Source organism: Coptis chinensis, chromosome 8 (assembly GCF_015680905.1).
Source record: "Coptis chinensis isolate HL-2020 chromosome 8, ASM1568090v1, whole genome shotgun sequence".
In the NCBI taxonomy this organism is placed as follows: Eukaryota; Viridiplantae; Streptophyta; class Magnoliopsida; order Ranunculales; family Ranunculaceae; genus Coptis; species Coptis chinensis.
Genome location: NC_141463.1, coordinates 84,334,483 through 84,354,250, shown reverse-complemented (window position 1 = coordinate 84,354,250; position 19,768 = coordinate 84,334,483). Strand labels below are relative to the sequence as shown.

The window sequence follows — 19,768 nt, the reverse complement described above, 5'->3', positions numbered from 1 at the left end:
GCATCAGATGTCACTATAGAGGATTTTCTCAAGTCCAAGTCGCAGGAATTGGAATACTGACTGCTTAATGTGAACCCAATCATCTAGTCAAGGTGTAATAATAGTTAATCCTATAAATTATACTCACTTCAAGCATACACTTTGAAATATCCTAGCTGATGGTTCGCCCAGCCAGCCAGAGTAGCGTCCCTATTAAAGTCTCTACTCACGCATCTAAAAAGACTAAAATTATTGAAACTAAATACTGAATGGAGTTTTTAAGGGCTTCTAGTGCCCATTTACATCTTGGTTCATTAAAAGTCGTAATGACCTCCACGCACTCCCTCAAAAGCAAATTTTGTTCCTCCGAATCGTCCAAAAAAGCTTTACTACCACTTCCTCGGTCACATACGTTTCTACTTCTTCAAAGATTTCTAACTCTAAATGTCCTAACTGCTGCCCCTACTCATTTGTTAAGGAAGCATCAAACCTGAAAAGGATGCATTCATTAGGAAATATAGGAAAATGCTAGTTTCTCGATCAAAACTTACAATCACGATCAACAGTTTAGGACAAACTATAGGATTTGTCATTTGTGAAGCCATATAACAGAATGGTGCGACCTGTGGACATGGTTTGTAGTTTCCAAAATCCCAAGCATGTAAACATGTTGGAATTAGAGACTTTATTCCGCTTGATAAATAATTTATTAGGAAACTTGTATAGCGTGGGCTTGATACTCAACATCTTCTTTATCTCAATGACTCGATTTTTTGTGTTTGTTTTGCATTAGTTGCTCTCAGATCCAATTGTAAGTTGCTAGCTTTCAATTATTATCTCATTCCAGTTATTATATACATGTAAGATGGTGTCCCTTGATGTTTTATTGTAAATGAATCTTTATTACTAATTATTCACCTAAAAATTCCCAAATGAAAACTTGTATTGCGGTTTGTAAGTTTATGGATGCTGCTCTCAATGGGTTAACCAAATTTTTCGTTTTTTCTTACTGTATAAGGAGTATCCAAAAATGTGATATGTTGTTTCAAAAGAGGGAGAAATCAGTGGAGAGGATGGATGCATTTCTCAGAGTGGTCACTTCCATACCTAGGATTGACAAACATAATGCTAATGCGGTAATTTTGTTCTGCCATTATGTTTTACTACTGAACTGAATAAGACTTTTACTGTACATGCATGTTTATAAGAGGCAACTGCATCTATGAGAGGAATGATTTTCTTATCTTTCATAGCTGACCTGTACCCCAATAGGGGACTCACTTATGAGTTATCCCCGATGAAGAAGCCATCCTTAGAATACTACGGCAAGTAACTTATCTCTTATATAAAAATTAAACTATATAAAAAAAAATTGTTTAAAAAACATTTGACATACCTTTGTCTTCTTGTTCCAAATGTCGTAGTGGTGTATTGACCTGCATTATTTCTTGCCAATTTTAATCATAATTTATAGACTAACTTAATTATTTATTTGAAATCCTTATACCACACGTCAACTTACCTCATCTGTCAATCCCTTGTAGTCTTCATAAGAAATAGTATTCTGGTTTTTCTTGTAGTAACAGAGTCTATTTTGCTCAATTGTATTCCACGATCGGTTAATGTTTCACTAATCATCATTCCAAAGATTTTATTGATCCGCAATTAGTTAAGGCCCACATCTATGGTATCCATGTGGTTTACCTGCAGTATTTTAAATAATCTTAGTAGCTATTGATAGAAAATTATAATCTTATAATACTATAAACTTAGTACAATAATAATTATTAATTCACAGAAAAAAAAAAAATTTCTTGGTACCTTTGCTTTGTAGCTCTGAGTTTTGTGATGGAGGATTCTGTACTTATGAATGATTGAGTTGTATTTATAGGTTTTCTTCGTCGTATTTTTGGCTTAGTGCAATACTTGTGTTGGACTTGTACTTTGATTAGAAGTTTTATTAATTAAAACTTATCTAAATTAGATAGATATCAAAATTAGTTATTTCACTTTGATTAGAAGTTTTATTAATTAATACTTATCTAAATTAGATAGATATCAAAATTAGAGGTTATCAATTGGTAAAAGATAGATTTAACAATAAAAAAGCTACTTATTGACCTTCTTTCTTTTTCACCTAATTTACCTTCTTTCCTTTTCACCTAAATTCCTAAACCAACTAATTAAAATAGCATCTTTGTATATTATAACTTTGATATTTTACCAATTGGCAGCAATTAATGCAACTGTAGAAGGTAGTAATTAACTTTAGGTAAATATTGTTTGAGCATTGTTTGGGTTATTTTTTGGATTATTTGATATTGAATATTTATATCATAATTTTCCAAGGTTTATGTGTGATAGATAACACATCTTTATTGTCAAAGATGTATGCTACTTATCATAATAGGATCCGAAGTCCGAATCGCATTATCTTTATTTTATATAATGATCCTGACTCGACATTATTATCAAAAAAAAAAGTAATGAATGTATTATAATATCTTAATGATTAAGATAAAATCCTAATAAAAGAAAAAAACAATTATTCAACTAATGAGAATTATTTATTCCTCTCCAAAAGATTCTTCATTTGCTTGATACTCTTGTCCTCATCACTTTACTCTTCATTTTTTTTAGCTTTCTTTGATGGTCTAATTTCTTCATAATTTCTTTGGAAATCTGTCTGCTTCATTTTAACATAACAATATATTGGTTATTTATTTTCTTAAAAATAGTAAATAAAATATTCAAGAGGAATTGTAATAAAATTTGGACATACCTTTGCATTTTCTCACATTGATTCAACATCTTTATTATCTTTGATACCATAGTTGTTATGGTAAATGATGGAAACTTTTCATGCATACTATATTTATTGAGTTTGACTTGAAATATCCAATGACTACCAAGATTTTTTCAAGTTCTTTTCAATGTCATCAAAATCTTGACCATGCAAATGATATATAATAAATAGTTAATAATAATTTAATATTGAAATAAAATTAAACGTGTTTATGCTTTACTTGCCTTTTTCTCTAAATCAAGAACTTTTGCAATTGGTACTTTCACAATATCTTCTGCTTTGTTACCAAAAGCTACGAAAGCAGTCATTTCAGTTTCATCCTCAACCCGTAGTTTTAAAAGGTATCTGTAAATTAAAACATTTAGAATATTTGTACTCAATATCCTTTTTATTAGACATTTGTTGGAAGACTTACCTTTTTTTTGGTATTAAATATTTGGCTCCACAATCTGTGCATGTATGTTCTGAACCACTATCAACGTGTTTTACAATACATTTAACGCAAGTTTCGTAGTACCAGTTGGTCCCTAACAACTTAACAAATTTTCCTCTGCATGTGAAGACCTTTCCCTGTAAAAAGTCATAGATTACAAAACTAACTATATAAATCATATGATATTGAAAATATATGAAAAATAATGTAATAGTAAATGGCTAACCTGATTTGTTGGTTCCATCCCATATCTTATGAGTTCTTCTATTGTTATCCTGTCCTTGCTCATTTTTTCCTCTAATGAAATTGGTTCTTCGTTGTCTGTTTCTTCTATTCCAATTTTTTTATCAGGGTCTTCAAATCTTCACAATTGAAAAAGAGAATCATTATAGAAAATATGAATAATTGAAAATTTTGTAAATAAAACTGATCATAAATTACCTTTTTCTCATTTCATGAACATATTTTAAATCCAAATTTATGTAAAGCTTTGTTGCTGATGAGACACACACTTGGAATTGCACTATTAAATAGGAAATAGTTTAGTATGATAAGAATTATTTTGGAAACTAATACAAAGATGATGTTAAAGCTTAAACTTACTTCCAAACTTTTTGAGAAATAGGGATGTCAGAATGACAATAACATTTTCTTCCTTATTGCTTATATTAGCAATTGTATCGACATTTCTCCCCATAAAGCCACGGTCTTCTCATAACCCCCTCATTAATTATCCCAAATTGTCAAATACAATTTAATAATAGAAGAAAAAAAATTAGCGTATTTATGAATTAATGTTTACCTTTCGCCTACCAAAGTAATTTCTCTGAAACCTTGTGGTTTTTATTACAAATTTTTTCAAAATTGTTATGATATCTGTATTACAAATATTGTTAGATCATTCAATATGCATTATTAAAATATACAACATAATAAGTTTATAAAATACCTTTCAAGTCACATGCTGAGGCATCTTCTGTTGCAAGGAATTTTTCAAATCCAACAAAATTGAACTTGTAATTTTCAATACTCTTGTCATCTTCATTGGTAGGAGTTACTATAGTTGCTTTTGTAAACAAAATTTTGCAGTTAAATCGTACAGGACGGTAACTCTTGTCTTCTTTGTCCACTTCAAATTTCTCAAAAGTATAAATTTTTCCCCTCTTCTAGTTTTTCTCTAAATTTGTCTTTTAGGTCATCCCGCACCTTTGGCATGGATTTGATCTCCCTATGATTACAAAATTAAATTATTAAGTAAAAAAAAGTGATTATTAATTAAATGTATATTTCTGACCTTTTCATCAATGAGAAGCATGTCTATTCCAAAAGTTTGTTTTCTGTTCAACGGATTAAAAGAGAACCACAATCTGCTGACTCGTGCTTTCACTATACACTTGTCTGTTTTTTGGTTGAGCTCAGCAAGTCCTGTGTATTTATTTTCCATAGTGTAATGCCTGCGAAACAATATTATAACATTGTGAATTAGTTCCTTAACAAAAAACTATCAATATATATTGATTGAGAAATTATTGCGTAATAAATCACAAATAGACACTTGGGCACCGCCATCTTGAAGTTTGATGACTGGCATAAGATTCACGTCAAGTTCAAAAAGGTATTATTATTGTTTAGTGCTTGTGCTAAGGAGTTAAACAGCTTGACCATAGGGAAATTAGTGAAACCGATTGAGATGCGGGGGGCATCACCGTAAGAGATTGAACTAATTATAGTTGAATCATCATCGATTAAAGGTATGAGGAAGGCGGGAGTAGGAGTTTACCCAAGTAGTAGTCTCGAACTGGATCGTGTCTTGCTTGCCACGTCTTGTGATAAAACTCACCGCCTTCGACCGAACCGGGATTGATGTGACTCCTTTACGCTGATGTACCTTCAAAGACTGCATCCGATGTGCCACCCGGTATCTGATCGTTTCTAAGACAGGGTATTTATATATGTGTTTCACGGTTTTGCTTTGAAGCCGGGCTAGTAAGCTTTTACACGTCATATTACAACCGGATCCGACACGTTCGATTGGGCCTTAATTTGATATTTCTTTTTTAAGCCCACACACAGTTTGTAAGAGTGACGCAAACTACTAAGGTCACTGTTCTTAAAATCGGTCTAGGTGGTCTCTTGGCGCTAGCGGTGTCCAACCGACTCGCCTATGCCCAAATCATTTAAAAAATTGGTGGACCGATTCGACGGGTCTAGGTCGACTGATTAGGCGGGTCTAGACGACCTCTAGGCGGTCTAGTCATTTTTTTTTAATGATTAAATGTCAAAAATTAAAGGCCCGTGTAGGCATAAGATATATCAGAAATGCCAGCATACTCTTTGAGTATTGCTCCTCTGGATGCTGATCCTTCTGGTCCCCCTATCATATAACAGGGGTAAGTGTTTGGAGAAAGACTGTAAGGGAACATCAAGTTCTTGCACGCTTTGCTCCCTTTGAGACCTTGACTCTGAACTTCAGATCCTTTCTTACAGTCGTTCATTAATCCTTTCTTGAAACTACTATCTGAAAAGGGTGATTGTGAGGCATCCATTATACCTCATTGGCAGCAAGCAATGGCAGAAAAGTGATCAGCGTTAGAGTGGACACAGACCCGGGATCTGGTCCCTCTTCCTGAGGGTAAGAAAGTTATAGGGCTTAATTTGATAATATTCTCACCTATCCTTTATTGGCAGTTTGAGAGCACATTGCAGGAGCACTTTGCGTCCTGTGGGGAGGTAGCAAGTGTGTCTCTCCCAAAGGATTACGAATTCGATGCTTTGAACGGGTATGTAAAATTTATCCTTGTTATTTTCTAGTTATGAGATATTATTTTTACTACAATCTACACTTGCAAGTTGCAATGGTGGCTGTCGCGTGTAATTAAATCTAGGTATGATACAAAGCTCCTCTATATACGTTCATATTGTCGTTGGCCTTACCTCTAGGTTCACTATTGAGTGGATGCTACTCACTTGCTCAACATTATTCTTTTCTAGATAACTTCTTAATCTTCAATTGATGCATAATAATAATATATTAAAAAATATGCAAATCTATTAGAAATTTAAAATAAGTTACATATCCTATCCTAAATAAAAAAAGTTACATAGAAGTTACATAAACAAAAGTTGAAGAAACAAAAGAGGAATATGTTACTTTATAAATTTTGTAAATTAGAGGAATATGTTGTACCTGTATGATTGCTTAACTTGAATTATAGAATAGCCTGCAATATACAATAGAAGAATTTAGAAACTGTCAAAATATTTTGATTAATCGTAGGATTTATATTTATAGTTCTTGTTTTTTCTAATAATACCTTTGTTAATTTGAGGAGAGAAGCTTTGTAGATTAGTGGAGTATGGTTTTTGGTTGTGATTTATAGTTGTTTTTTGGATAAACATCCGTAGGTAGTAATAGAGTTCTAATACTTCTAAGACTGTGAAGTGTTGTGTTAGTTTTAGAGTTTTAATTGTTTAAGACTTCTAATTGTCTAAGAACTGAGCGATAGATATCTGGAAAAACCACGATTCAATTGTAATTTAGGACAGCTTACAATTGTAATACCTAAAGAAATCATTCCAAGGCATAGTAAAAGACCTAGAACCGATAATAAAGACATTATGTCCAAAATAAAAGGGCCAACACCGAACTCAACAATTAGTATAAATTATGCTTAATTAATCGGTTATCGATATTTCAAACATAATGTGAACATGAGAGTAAATTGTATTACAACCAACGGCACTGGATACTTGAATTGATGCCTAAGCCCTATGTAACAAATAAGTGCCTAACAATTATGATTCGAGGAAAGCTCGATTAATCTTTTCTTCGTGAATCATAACAGGCCAAGTTTCATTATTATCACGATACATTTGCTTTCGGGCCTCTAAATACTACCCCTTCTCCAAAAAATCATCTCTCTAATGCTCGTAGAGATGTGTTGGCAGCATCAAAAACTTGCTCAACTCCGTTAACAAATGTGACTTTGATTTCTGGTGGATGGTCATCGGTTCATCTTTGCACTTGAAGTTGACAGGCTCGGTTGGATTCCTTGGCTTTTCTAGCATTGCATTGGGCTAAAAATTCCAAATACTGATAAGAAATTTAAATAAAAACTCACTTACAGGAGTGATGTGCATTCTTGACTAACTGGTTTAAGATGAACAAATTTATTACGATTAGAGAGCTAGGTTATTGGTTAGAGTAACTAATAAAATAAACAAACATTAAAAAATCAAGTGCACTCTCAAGTCGAAACACATCGGATCCCAGAAGGGCTAACCCCATGACAAAGGATTCCACATAAAACCAAGGAATTTCAAGAACTTGTTATCCTGCAGGTACTTGAGATAGTATGGGGATACTTGAGCACTCACATACATAATGTGAGATGAGTAAAAGAAAATGAAATAAAAAAGATATGTGGTTAAGACTTCCTTTTCCTTGAGCTTGTTATGACAAAATATAAACAGACGGGCTTCAGCATTTTCTGAAGAAAGACCTTGACGTGATGATCTTAGCTGTTGAAAAACTTCTTAATCAATATACTTCATAATCAAGTACCTATTCAAGTATATATTATAGTTTCATTAGTATTAGGAAGCTCATTGAGATCATAGTTCAGCACCACACGGTTTGTCTGTTTTGTTTCAATTGATGTCACAACCGAGCTATTAGGGATGGGAGTCTTGGACAATCATTGCCCCGACTCGGATCAACTACCTGTGTTGTCATCGCCCAAGTAGTAGTCGTTTAACTTTCGAACACCGTTGGTGAAGCCGAATGACTTGGCACACACTTTGCCTGATAACTTACTTCCAGGACCTCTCACTTTTGTGATCATTTGAGGTGTGATTCTTATTAGTGTGCTTATTTATTATGTAGTGGGAGAAAATATTTGTTGTCGGCAGTTTCGATATGCATTTGCATAAGAGTACTTTTTCGCAAAAGTGCATTAAGTAGAGTTGAATAAAAATATTGACACATTGTCGCCAGAGCTATGAATTAAGGAAAAATATGGTAACCTTGTATAAGATGGTAAACTTGGACTATCGCCTAAATGTAACTAAAATTGAGCAATTGTGCTTAACCCATCATTTTGACCACACGTGAAAACTCAGAATTTGTCACCTCCGGGTCGGTTTTCACGCCTAGATATCTGCCTCATGTACTTGTCGGTTGGTACTCTAATAAGAGTGTCACTACATGCCACACTAATATTTTGCTCATAGTGTGTGAAAAGACTCTACTTCGAGTCATTAACTCATTACTTGTTTAACATAGACCTTGCTTAGTAATTACTTAAGGTTTACCATTAATCTAGTATACTTGAGAAATCATTGAACCCGTGGATTGGACAAAGATAGGAGTTTGTGTCCCGTGATTCTAAATTTTTTGAGCCATTGCCCGTGGTTCGAGGAGTGCATTAGTCCTTACCGTGCGAATGTAAGTGGTCACTAGTGTATGCATCCGAGATTTCGTGAACCTTTGGGAGCACTGCATGTGTGTATGATGGTGGTTTGCTACCTTTGGGACGCATTCGACCAACTCTTGTGGTCCCGCTGCCGTGGGAAATTCAAGATTCTCGAGACTTGGAAGGTAAAACCAAGTAGATTAGTTTAGAAATTTGTCTCATTACCCGCTTAAATTTAAGTTTCTTTATTTGGATATGCATAACACCTTGAAAACACAGCTTCTTGATGTCTAAATTGATTGGGCAAGGCTCGGTTGAGTACCGGTCAAGTTATTGAAGTACTCTTTTGAGTTCTTTGATTATCTAGAAACCATAATAACCTCGCCCCGTCCCCTTAACTATCTTTCGAGAGCTATAAAAGTAAGTTGATTAGAATGTTTTCTTGCTCTTTGCTTTAGAACTGTGCTTTTATCCATTGCAACATGAAAGGGAGAAAATAATAAAACAAAAAGTAGTGGAACCATTTTGGTTTCACTGCCAAATGAATAAGAAGTCGGAAGTTGTTGAGTTCAACCTTATGTAATCATCCGCTTGTTATTAATTCAATTAGAGCATAATTCACTGTTACGCTTCAAGAAAAGCGTAAAAGTACCACTACTACTGCCCTCTGCAGCATATGCACTTTGTAGAAGTTAAATTAGTGGTGGTACATCTTTTTGTAGGTCAATGATGAGGAAGTTGAAGCCATCCCCTCTTGTCTGCGGCATATATGCACTTGCAAAAATTCATATGCATCTTGTATACAAATGGTTAAGACCACCATGAGTTAGGGGTTTTCGCCACTTGCAGTAGGGCAACACTTTTCTCGAAGGTCTGTTTTCATTGTAGATAGTGACATGACCTTATCGGGAGAGCATGATACGTTGTCACCGATTTTTGGTTTCATCGATTTCATTTACATTCCATCTTCTTTCTTTTTCTCGGTACCTATTAGATTCTCTACATACGTTAAGGGGAGGGTTCTACTATTCAAGAGAATGTTTTCGAATTTGGCACGGTAACATCCATTTTCCATCTTTACTTATATCTTCTATGTGGTCCCATGTATCTTAGAAATTAGTTTTACCATTTCCTTAAATTGTTAAGCAAGGGCATTGGCTTCCAACTTGAAATAACAAATCGTTACAATAATACAAATTTACAATAAGGGTTTACAATATAATTGATCGGAAAAATTAACTATTCAAACTACTGATATTCTCTCGAACAAATAGTTAGAACTAACTTCAACTCTCCAAAAGCCATGTAGTTGACATCCTTGCAACCCTTTCTATAACTTCTAGCTCCCGAAAAGAACATAATTCCTTCCGTAACCAAAGACAAAAAGCCAAGACAACTTCAACTAGATGGTCGCTTGCAGACACCACCATATCCAACGCCAGAGACCTGTTTAGATTAAAGTAAACACTTTTTACAAATTGTATCCTAGACCTACGTAAGAGACAATCAATCTAATTCCCGTGAGATCTCGTGCCATGCCATTGTATTATGCAAGAAATTAATATATATTTATTTAACTTGTTTTTATTTTAATATTGTATGTGATTCATCTTGAATGTAAAATAGCTATATTAGGACATACCTTGAGTTGATATGTTCATATTGAATTGAAAACTTCTTTATACACGATGTTCTTTGTGCACCCTTCGGTTCATTTCCGCCCTTTTTATTAGGAATTTCAATCCCTTTCTTGAGGTGGTTCGCGACAAAGAACATATAACCGGCCATGTGTGAAAATTGGTCTTGGTAAATAAACACCAACCCTTATCAAAAGTCTGACCTTGACTTTTGTTTATAGTCATAGCTTAAACAAACTTTGACAGAAAACTGTTTCCTCCTCAAGACGAAATGCCATTTTGTGTCACTTGGAGACATAATCATTCCGGGAATAAAACCGGTTCTCCTATCTTTGTTCCAAAGTAATAATTGTTGCTTCTATGACTTTTGGAGCAATATTTGTCACTTGTGAGTCTAGTACCATTACACGCCCTTCACTTTGATTCATGTTTCAAGACGATAATAGGGACTCCACGCTTAAACTTCAGATTGTGGTTTGGTACTCCGGAAAATTCCAAGCTGTTTAAAAATTCTGTTGGATACAGAACATCTTGTTCTGCACACTTTCTTGGGATTGGACATAGAGAGTCTGCACTTAAGTAGCTTTTTAAATCTCTAGGAATTTTTTAAACAACTGCAGAATTTATTTCGTCTACCGTGTCATTCTTCGGTGCTAGAATACTCCTCTCTTTCAAGTACTTAACTTCTGTATACTTATTGACCAAATCTGGATAAATGGTGCCGATGATATCTTCAACCGAAGTTGTCACTTTCTCGAATGAGTAAGTCATCGTATTTTGATCCAAGTCGGCTCTATTTCTTCGTTCATCGCTTTGCAGGTAGGTTCCCATCTCCTAAATCTAGAACCCATTTGCTAAACTCATCTACGAAACAATAAAGGGCATAGTCCATCACGCCACTCTTGAGTCTCATGTTTTCACTCAAGTGAAAAAACTTGGCAATTTTTCAAAGTTTTGATTTGTTAATCGAGCTTTAACAACATCAATTCTTTTACCTCTTGGTATGATGGCAAAATTTGTCCGAAATCTCCACCCATGAGAAATGTCTTCCCACCAAAATCTCTAGTATCCGGTTTCAATAAGTCTTTCGTGAGTACGGTCCAACGGCTTCAAAGCCGTGCCTATGAGTCATTGGAGCTTCGTCCCACACAATAAGGTCAGCTTTTGAAATAAGCTTGTGTAGTTTTGAACCATGAGAAATGTCACAACTTGTGGTCTCATATGTAGGTATCATAATTTTAAACCTTGAATGTCTTTGTTAGTCCCACCGGTAAAAGAAGTTATGCTATTCGAAGAAGCAACTGCAAAGAACAATTTTACTTTCGTAAGGGAGTTTTGAAATGATAGTCTTGTAGAGATATGTTTTCCCAGTTCCCCACTTCCAGAGACAAAAAAAAACACCTCCAGTTGTTGTCTCAACCGCATCGCCATACAGTTGTAAACATTTTTCTGTTCATTGTTGAGACCGTTATAGAGTTTGATATGTTCATTGTGCAACTCTAAGCGGTTGTAATCCAATTCTTCAAGAATCAATTTGTTACCATAAGATGCTTGTGAAGAAATATTGAATTTAGGAAAACCTTCAATATCTGTAAGTGTTTTCCCCCGAACCATGATATTCTCAATCTCAAAGAAAGAGTATCATTCTTTATCCGGTCATAACTTAGTCGGAGACTTTGGTTGTGGTTGGTTTTTCTGTAACGAAACAAAATATCTTCACCAAGGCTTTTCTGATGATTTTCAAAAAGTATTTCTGGAGATGTAACCTCACACAGCAAGATTAAAGTGACAAAAAGTTCTCTTAAAGAAGCTGGATTTGCCCACTCGCTTGCTTGCTTCATACCATCATTCCATTCACTGTCGTCCTCTAGCAAACCGTATGCCTGTAATCCAAAAATGAAGGATTACATAATATAAAATGAAAAACTTGATATTAACAAATAAATTTTCAGGAATGCCACATTTCAGGCAGCAGAAAGCAAGAACGGAAGTGGGTAAGGCCATGCCTATTAAAGTAAATGCAAGTTCATATTCTGATCCAATAGTTTCAAGAGTACAGGTTGCGCAGCAAGTTATTGGTTTTGCAAAGCACCTGCAGTTGGTGCTTCAGGGGCCATTTTTGGAGTGGTATGTAGTCTTGATTCAGTTTTGTTGCATAATTCATACTTTGTTTTATGAGAATAGGAGATATCATTAAGTACGACAGAATATATATTTTGTTGTCAAATGACATATAACTTTAATAATAATGTTAGACTTTTATTGGAATATAATAATGGTCGAGAGGGATACTGCTTAATATATCACAAAAATATATCACAAAATATATCACAAAAAAGCTATTAGTAGTAGATGGACAATTGAAGTAGTTGAAAGATTACCTGACATGCTGCTTTAAAAGTTGGATGTGGGGTTCCATTAACTGTACGAATATCTTCATAACTCCTAGGTCCTTTAACAATATTAAGCAACATTCTTAAGTAGAACCTTTCACCTGATGTAGGATGTGCGTAGTAAACTCGTCCAACTGATATTCCTCGTTTTCGTAGAGTCCACTTATTATACTTTTTTTTCCAAACAAATTTAGTTGGGAAATCAACATACGTAAGTGTCCTGGCTAATTCATACTCTTCATTTGCCTTGAACCATTCTGTAAACTTTGTTCTGGACGCTTTTTCACGACGCACTACTACTTTTGGATCATCTTTCTCGCTGTAGTATACCATATTCTGACCTTCAAGATGGAATGGCAACCGCTCGACACTCGGATTTCTGTACTGTATATCAAAATTTAAAAGCCTCCAAACTCCTTCAGAAGAAGAAAGAAATCGACAGTCTAAGAAGTTTGATATTTCATCAACATCCCTGACAATTTGTTCCTTACTGTTACTGTCAGTTACTACATTCTCAACAATCATTGCAGATGCTCTATCCTTTCCCTTGTTAATATACTTGAATAGGTACTTGATTGACCTTGCTTTGTTGCAATGTTCAACATTTATGTGGGCTTGAAACTTCACAATCAAGTCCACATTGTGTGGAATGACCCATTTGTTATCAAGAGTTATTCCGTCTTTTTGTGCAGTTCGACCATTGTCTCTCCTCATATAGACTGTGAAGTCATTTTTGTCAATCATTGTCTCGCTACAGAATGGTTTCGGATAGTGCCTAGAGCATTTTTTATTCCCATCATCAGTTTTTACCATGCAAGGAGAATCTGGTTTAGACTGGCCACATGGACCATGAATCATGAATTCCACAACTGCATTATACTGCAACTTTGTTAGCGGGTCGTCGGCAATTCGCGATATAACTCTGTTGAGTTGTGAAGGGGTGGAAGGCTTTGCTGAGTTCTCCAAAAACAGCAAGATATGAGCATGGGGCAAGCTTCTCTTTTGGAACTCTATTGTGTAGAGAGCTGCAATTAATTGTCATGGATAGTAGAATAAATGAATTGTTTTCAAGTTTGAAAGGATAAGCCTTTAATACTTGAAAAGAGAAAGAACGGGTACAAGACCCTTCTTTATATGACTAAAGCGGAAATAAAACTTTCATAGTTTCAATATATGAGGGTGTCCACGTAATCAAATTTTAAGTACCCTATTTACTCACGATAAATCAGGAGAGGATTACGATAAATCAGGAGAGGATTACGATAAAAATGGAGAAAAAAACTGCCATAGATGTCTCCCACCAAAAAAAAAAAAAAAAAAAGGAAACAATGAATCGGAGCTTGAAATCAGCTACTTTTCTTCTTCGCTCGGCTTTGCTTTCTCATTCTTCCAAATCATTCTCAGCCGATGCTTTAGTCCCCGAGTATAGCCGCGGCGAGATCGGCTGCGTTTCTGGAATCGTGAGACGCTAGATAAAGGTCTTCAACCAACAATTGTGACGTTTATTGTTGGGGATGAATGGGTTTAAATGCGGGGATGCGAAGATGGTGGTGAGAGACGACTACTAATAAGGCTGGATTGCATCATGCCTAACTCAACCACCTACGATTCTCTTATAAAGCAGCTGAGTTTTTTATGCGATTCTCTTATAAAGCGACCTAAAGTTTTTGTAGAACTCGCAGGATTCACGATGCAAAAGGCATGACTTGGAATCGGGTTTCTTGCTAATAGGGGTTCCTCCTCCCTTGCTGCCTTATGATCCGAGAACCATATTGGTGAGTTTGCTCTTATTTCAATCATGTGTTTTCTTTAAGTCATCATATTATCTAAATTCGATTAATGAGTTCTCCAAAGTGTTGAGTGTTCTACTAATTTCTACTTGATATTTTACCAAATCTATGATTACCACCAAATGATCGAATCGGAGTAAATTAGCATCAACTCAAATATAGTCACCAGAAATCGAGAAAAAGAAGAAGAAGGAAACAATGAATCGGCAGAAAAAAAAGGGGGAAATAAAGCTGGCAGAGGTCTCCCCTCTTCGAATGGAAGGTTAACTCTAACCTCAACCGCTCTTGAACCTGGTAAGAGAAACTCTAAAAAGAGTTTTTGTTTTGTTTTGTTTTGTTTATTTTTCACCGTCGCGATAAAAATTCATTCGTGCACGAAGTTCGATCAACTTTTCTAAATTCGAGGATGGCTCACTCTCTATCTCTGCAACGGAGCTTCAAATCAGCTACTCTTCTTCTTCGCTCGGCTTTGCTTTCTCCGTCTTCCAAATCATTCTCAGCCGATGCTTTAGTCCCCGAGTATAGCCGCGGCGATATCGGCTGCGTTTCTGGAATCCCTGATGAACATCTTCGTAGAAAGGTATCCCAAGATCCCCTTTCATCCACCAATTGATATTTCGATGCTCACTCAAGTTTGGTTTACAAATTATATATCTATCAGGTTGTCATTTTCTCGCTAGCCCGAACTGCGTCACAACAAGGTTCTGGAAAACTTGGCAAGTGGAAAATCAATTTTTTGTCAACCCAGAAGTATGTTCTATTGTTTTCCTTCATCTAGAATTAGTCGATTTTATCAAGATTTATTCTTCTCATTCTATCTGCTTTTATCTCTGTAGATGGCAAAATCCATTGATGGGCTGGACATCCACAGGGGACCCATATGCCAATGTTGGTGATTCAAAGACTTGATTTTGATGAAAGGAAGAATCTGCCAAGGCATTTGCTAACAATCATGGATGGGATTATGTGGTACGTTATGCTCTATCACTCTTTTCTTCCTTTGTGTTGTACATTTCTCTGAGTGTTGAATATATTAGAAAATGTCTTCCAAGAGACCAATCTAAGGGATTAGCTATTACTACCATGCAATTTACTACCTCATTTCCACAAAGAAAATAAGTTTTTCATGGGACAAAAGGCTTTCAATCGTATATCAAAGTGAGAATAGTTATTTAGCATGTTCGTTAATTAATGGTGTGCATAACTAAGTTTCTGAAATTCCTATCTTTATATAATAGCAGTCCCTTTTCCTGGTCTGTGAGGGTGTCCACGTAGGCAAATTTTAAGTACCCTTTTTACTCACGAGAAATCAGGAGAGAGAGAGATGTGGGGACTTCAATATGGGCAAATTTTAAGTACAAATTTTATGTAAGTTAGCTTTTGAAGTTGGAAATGAAAAACGTAGCCTATTACATTTTCTTATAATTGAAAGGATAAGCCTTTAATACTTGAAAAGAGAAAGAACGGGTACAAGACCCTTCTTTATATGACTAAAGCGGAAATAAAACTTTCATAGTTTCAATATATGAGGGTGTCCACGTAATCAAATTTTAAGTACCCTATTTACTCACGATAAATTAGGAGAGGATTACGATAAATCAGGAGAGGATTACGATAAAAATAGAGAAAAAAACTGCCAAAGATGTCTCCCACAAAAAAAAAAAAAAAAAAAGAAACAATGAATCGGAGCTTGAAATCAGCTACTTTTCTTCTTCGCTCGGCTTTGCTTTCTCATTCTTCCAAATCATTCTCAGCCGATGCTTTAGTCCCCGAGTATAGCCGCGGCGAGATCGGCTGCGTTTCTGGAATCCCTGATGAACATCTTCGTAGAAAGGTATCCCAAGATCCCCTTTCATCCACCAATTGATATTTCGATGCTCACTCAAGTTTGGTTTACTATGAGCCCATACTTCGAGCAGAGAAAGTCTCGAAAGTCGCAGAACAAGAGGCGATGAAGGAGTTGGGGAAAAAACGCTATTTTCTCTATAATAAAGAGTCTATCTAAGATGGAGGTGGCCTTCCATTTAGTTAGAGGTGAGGTTCTTAGGAAATTTCCATTTAATAGTGGAAAATCAAGGTCCCAAAGTTGGTTCTAAAGCTGTGTGCAATTTGGGTCCACCATTTATGTTGTCTCTAGAGATTGGAGGCTCTCATTCAGGGCCATCGAAGAAGTAAAGTATGCATTTGCAAAATGGATTCAGGGGAGAGACGGAGAGTATTGATCTTAGATTCTCCAAGATATAAAGATAAGTGAAATAATTCCCACCAGTCGGGTGTTGTGCAGAGACTAAGGCAAGAAACATTACACTCAATACGATATATCTTTGTATATAAAGGGACTCGATGAACATCATATATATCTTGTATATATATGATGCATCAGATATTGTATTTAATGTGACATAATGTTGAGATTGCCGAAATCGGTACCTTACTGCTTTTTACGCTTCTTTATCTAAGCTCACTAGTCTGTGAAGATTGAAATTAGATTTCAGTTTCAGTGAGCCGCGTGCCAGTGGTAATTTCATTACTTGACATCCGTTTATTCAAAAGGAAGAGAATAAAGTAGAGAGCATTAAAAGGGACAAGGCCGGTTGAAAATTTTCTCCAAAAACTATCGAGAAGCACCAAAGCGAACTTGCCGGGCAAAAGGAACATTACACAAATCTTTGTAAAGTGCAGCCAAGGAGGTCAAGCATTTAGGCGCAGTTAATATCTTGAAACCCAGACTGAACTGGAAAGTCGTTTGAGAGAACGATGCTCTTTTATTAGTCAAGTTACGGTTAACAAATTATAAAATTTCTACTGAATTAATTTTGTAGGCAGTGTTTAGTGAATAAATGCTTTCATTAGAGACATTGGTGATCTTCAAAATCGATATCAAGTATGTAAAGTTCTTTTGACTATACACCGTCTTCATTTTTTATTGTGTTGTAGTCACGATGGGAAATGACATTTTCCGATAATTCTATTTAACATTGTCTTACATTGTTATCGAGGCAAGTGAGCGTCGATGTGAAGAGCTAATCACACAAGTTCCGGAATCTACTAGGCCACTTTTAAAGGCAAATTGAAGCTATCGCGAGTTATATTGATTATTTGAGATGAATTTTCATACACATTCTACAGAGTTAAGCCTAAATTTTTGTGTTTACATTTTTGCGTAAGAGACTGGATTTAAATAGCATTCACTTTCTCAATGGTAACAGGAGACAAATGACGGGAGGGCGGATGCTTGGGCTGGTGTTGAGCAGACCCCTCAATTCTAGGCTTTAGGTTTGAAATTTCTAGAGAATGATGTGCCCATAGTGATTGCTTTGACACTTATCATATGCTTTGGTGTTCTGAATTTACTTCACATTTGAGTTTGTAGGAGGCGTAGCCAAATCTGCAACAAATGAGGAAAATGAGAGAGCCATGAATGAGCGCCTTTTCAAACTTTATCTCGAGTCAAGGCGGTCTTTGGAAGCTCAGGTTATTTTCTGTTAATGTCTTTGTCATAATAATGAATATAACAATATACACTTAACCTATCGAGATTTCCAGGTATTATGATAAATATTATGTTAATTTGTTGATATTACGTAATATTGCATTAGAAATTAATTTTCTCTATAGGTTATTTAATGATAGTGGACCTTCATTAAATTTACATAGGGTGGTGTCAATGAGATATGGCGCAACAATTTCAAATGTTGATTTCAAGAGGAGCTTAAATGATTTAGAACCGGTTCCTTTAGGAGGTGCTATTATACAAGTTTCCTTAGTTCAGGCCAAATTAATACCCCGACCGAGTTTTTTAGATAATGAGGTTATCGTGTTTCTATTCCATGAATAATAATAAGCTTATGTAAGTCAGCTTTTGAAGTTGCAAATGAAAAACGTAGCCTATTACATTTTCTTATAATTGAAAGGATAAGCCTTTAATACTTGAAAAGAGAAAGAACGGGTACAAGACCCTTCTTTATATGACTAAAGCGGAAATAAAACTTTCATAGTTTCAATATATGAGGGTGTCCACGTAATCAAATTTTAAGTACCCTATTTACTCACGATAAATCAGGAGAGGATTACGATAAAAATGGAGAAAAAAACTGCCATAGATGTCTCCCACAAAAATAAAAAATAATAAAATAATAAAATAAAAAAGGAAACAATGAATCGGAGCTTGAAATCAGCTACTTTTCTTCTTCGCTCGGCTTTGCTTTCTCATTCTTCCAAATCATTCTCAGCCGATGCTTTAGTCCCCGAGTATAGCCGCGTAGATCGGCATGTTTGTTTCTGGAATCCACGATGAACATCTTAAGTAGAAAGGTATCCCAAGATCCCCTTTCATCCACCAATTGATATTTCGATGCTCTCTCAAGTTTGGTTTACTATGAGCCCATACTTGAAAGCGGAGAAAGTCTCGAAGTCCTTGAGAACCGAGCGATGAAGGAGTTGGAGAAAAAATGCTATTTTCTCTATAATAAAGAGTCTATCTAAGATGGAGGTGGCCTTCCATTTAGTTAGAGGTGAGGTTCCTAGGAAATTTCCATTTAATAGTGGAAAATCAAGGTCCCAAAGTTGGTTCTAAAGCTGTGTGCAATTTTGGTCCACCATTTATGTTGTCTCTAGAGATATTATTTCATGGAATATTAGTTAAGTGATTGACTGTTCAAAGTACTCCATGGCTTTTAGTTCATGTCGTAACACCTTAGGTTAGTTTTTATGCTTTGGACAGGAGATGCTTTGCTGTAAGCTTACCCACCCCTCCCCTCATATCCTCTGTTTTCATAAACAACGTAGGACACCAATCAAATTGTAGAAGTTCAGAATGAGGAAAACTAAATAAGAAGTTCGATTCTTAGAATGTATAAGGCTAAGACAAAGTTTAAGTTTTGGAAGTTTAGTCTTTTGGTTTCCTTACCAAGAGTTGGGGATTCAACCTACTTGGACCGGTTGGATATGCGAGGCGAGTAGTTTAACATCACGCTCGCGCATCTCAACTCAACGCAACGTGTTGGGAACTATATAATATGGGGACTGACACATCCACAAAGTTAACGTATCTGTCAATTTACTTGCTGACACGTAGCAACAAATCTCATTTCATTGACACATAGCATCTAACCTCCTCCTAAAAGTCAGCAGTCCCCATTTAAAGCTCAAGATCTATAAAAAACATAAATAACCTTTCGCATCCAAGTATCCAACATTCATTTTAATACAGCTTATAAACTTTTTCCTTCCAAATTCAACCTCATTTTTTTTCACTCAGATTTCTTCACAATAAAAAAAAAATTACTAACGGAAGAATGGAACTCCAATAACTTT

The 19,768-nt window shown here is 35.5% G+C and overlaps 1 protein-coding gene, 1 long non-coding RNA gene and 1 pseudogene across 3 annotated transcripts; 1 reads left to right on the top strand and 2 right to left on the bottom strand.

The window, feature by feature from the left end:
• Positions 1-3,225: 3,225 nt before the first annotated feature.
• LOC147483684 (uncharacterized) lies at positions 3,226-3,717 on the bottom strand. The gene is made up of 3 exons (XR_015204010.1): positions 3,660-3,717; positions 3,445-3,580; positions 3,226-3,355 (listed from the first exon to the last, which is right to left on the bottom strand). It is a non-coding gene; the product is annotated as an uncharacterized LOC147483684 (long non-coding RNA).
• An 8,081-nt stretch (positions 3,718-11,798) lies between these two features.
• LOC147483683 (uncharacterized) lies at positions 11,799-13,520 on the bottom strand. Its single transcript, XM_086579618.1, has 2 exons — positions 12,651-13,520; positions 11,799-12,152 (listed from the first exon to the last, which is right to left on the bottom strand). The coding sequence occupies exons 1-2, from the start codon at positions 13,518-13,520 to the stop codon at positions 11,799-11,801; spliced, it is 1,224 nt and encodes a 407-aa protein (XP_086435744.1).
• A 1,314-nt stretch (positions 13,521-14,834) lies between these two features.
• Positions 14,835-15,361, top strand: LOC147483682 (NADH dehydrogenase [ubiquinone] iron-sulfur protein 4, mitochondrial pseudogene; annotated as a pseudogene). The gene is made up of 3 exons (XR_015205532.1): positions 14,835-15,032; positions 15,114-15,202; positions 15,289-15,361. The product of XR_015205532.1 is annotated as an NADH dehydrogenase [ubiquinone] iron-sulfur protein 4, mitochondrial pseudogene (transcript).
• The last annotated feature ends 4,407 nt before the right edge of the window (positions 15,362-19,768 follow it).

Coding starts and splice junctions, on each gene's coding strand:
- LOC147483683 (XM_086579618.1), bottom strand. CDS start 13,520: ATGATTCATGGTCCATGTGGCCAGTCTAAACCAGATTCTCCTTGCATG. Junction 12,153..12,650: donor CTTTTAAAGCAGCATGTCAG/GTAATCTTTCAA, acceptor TTTGGATTACAG/GCATACGGTTTGCTAGAGGA.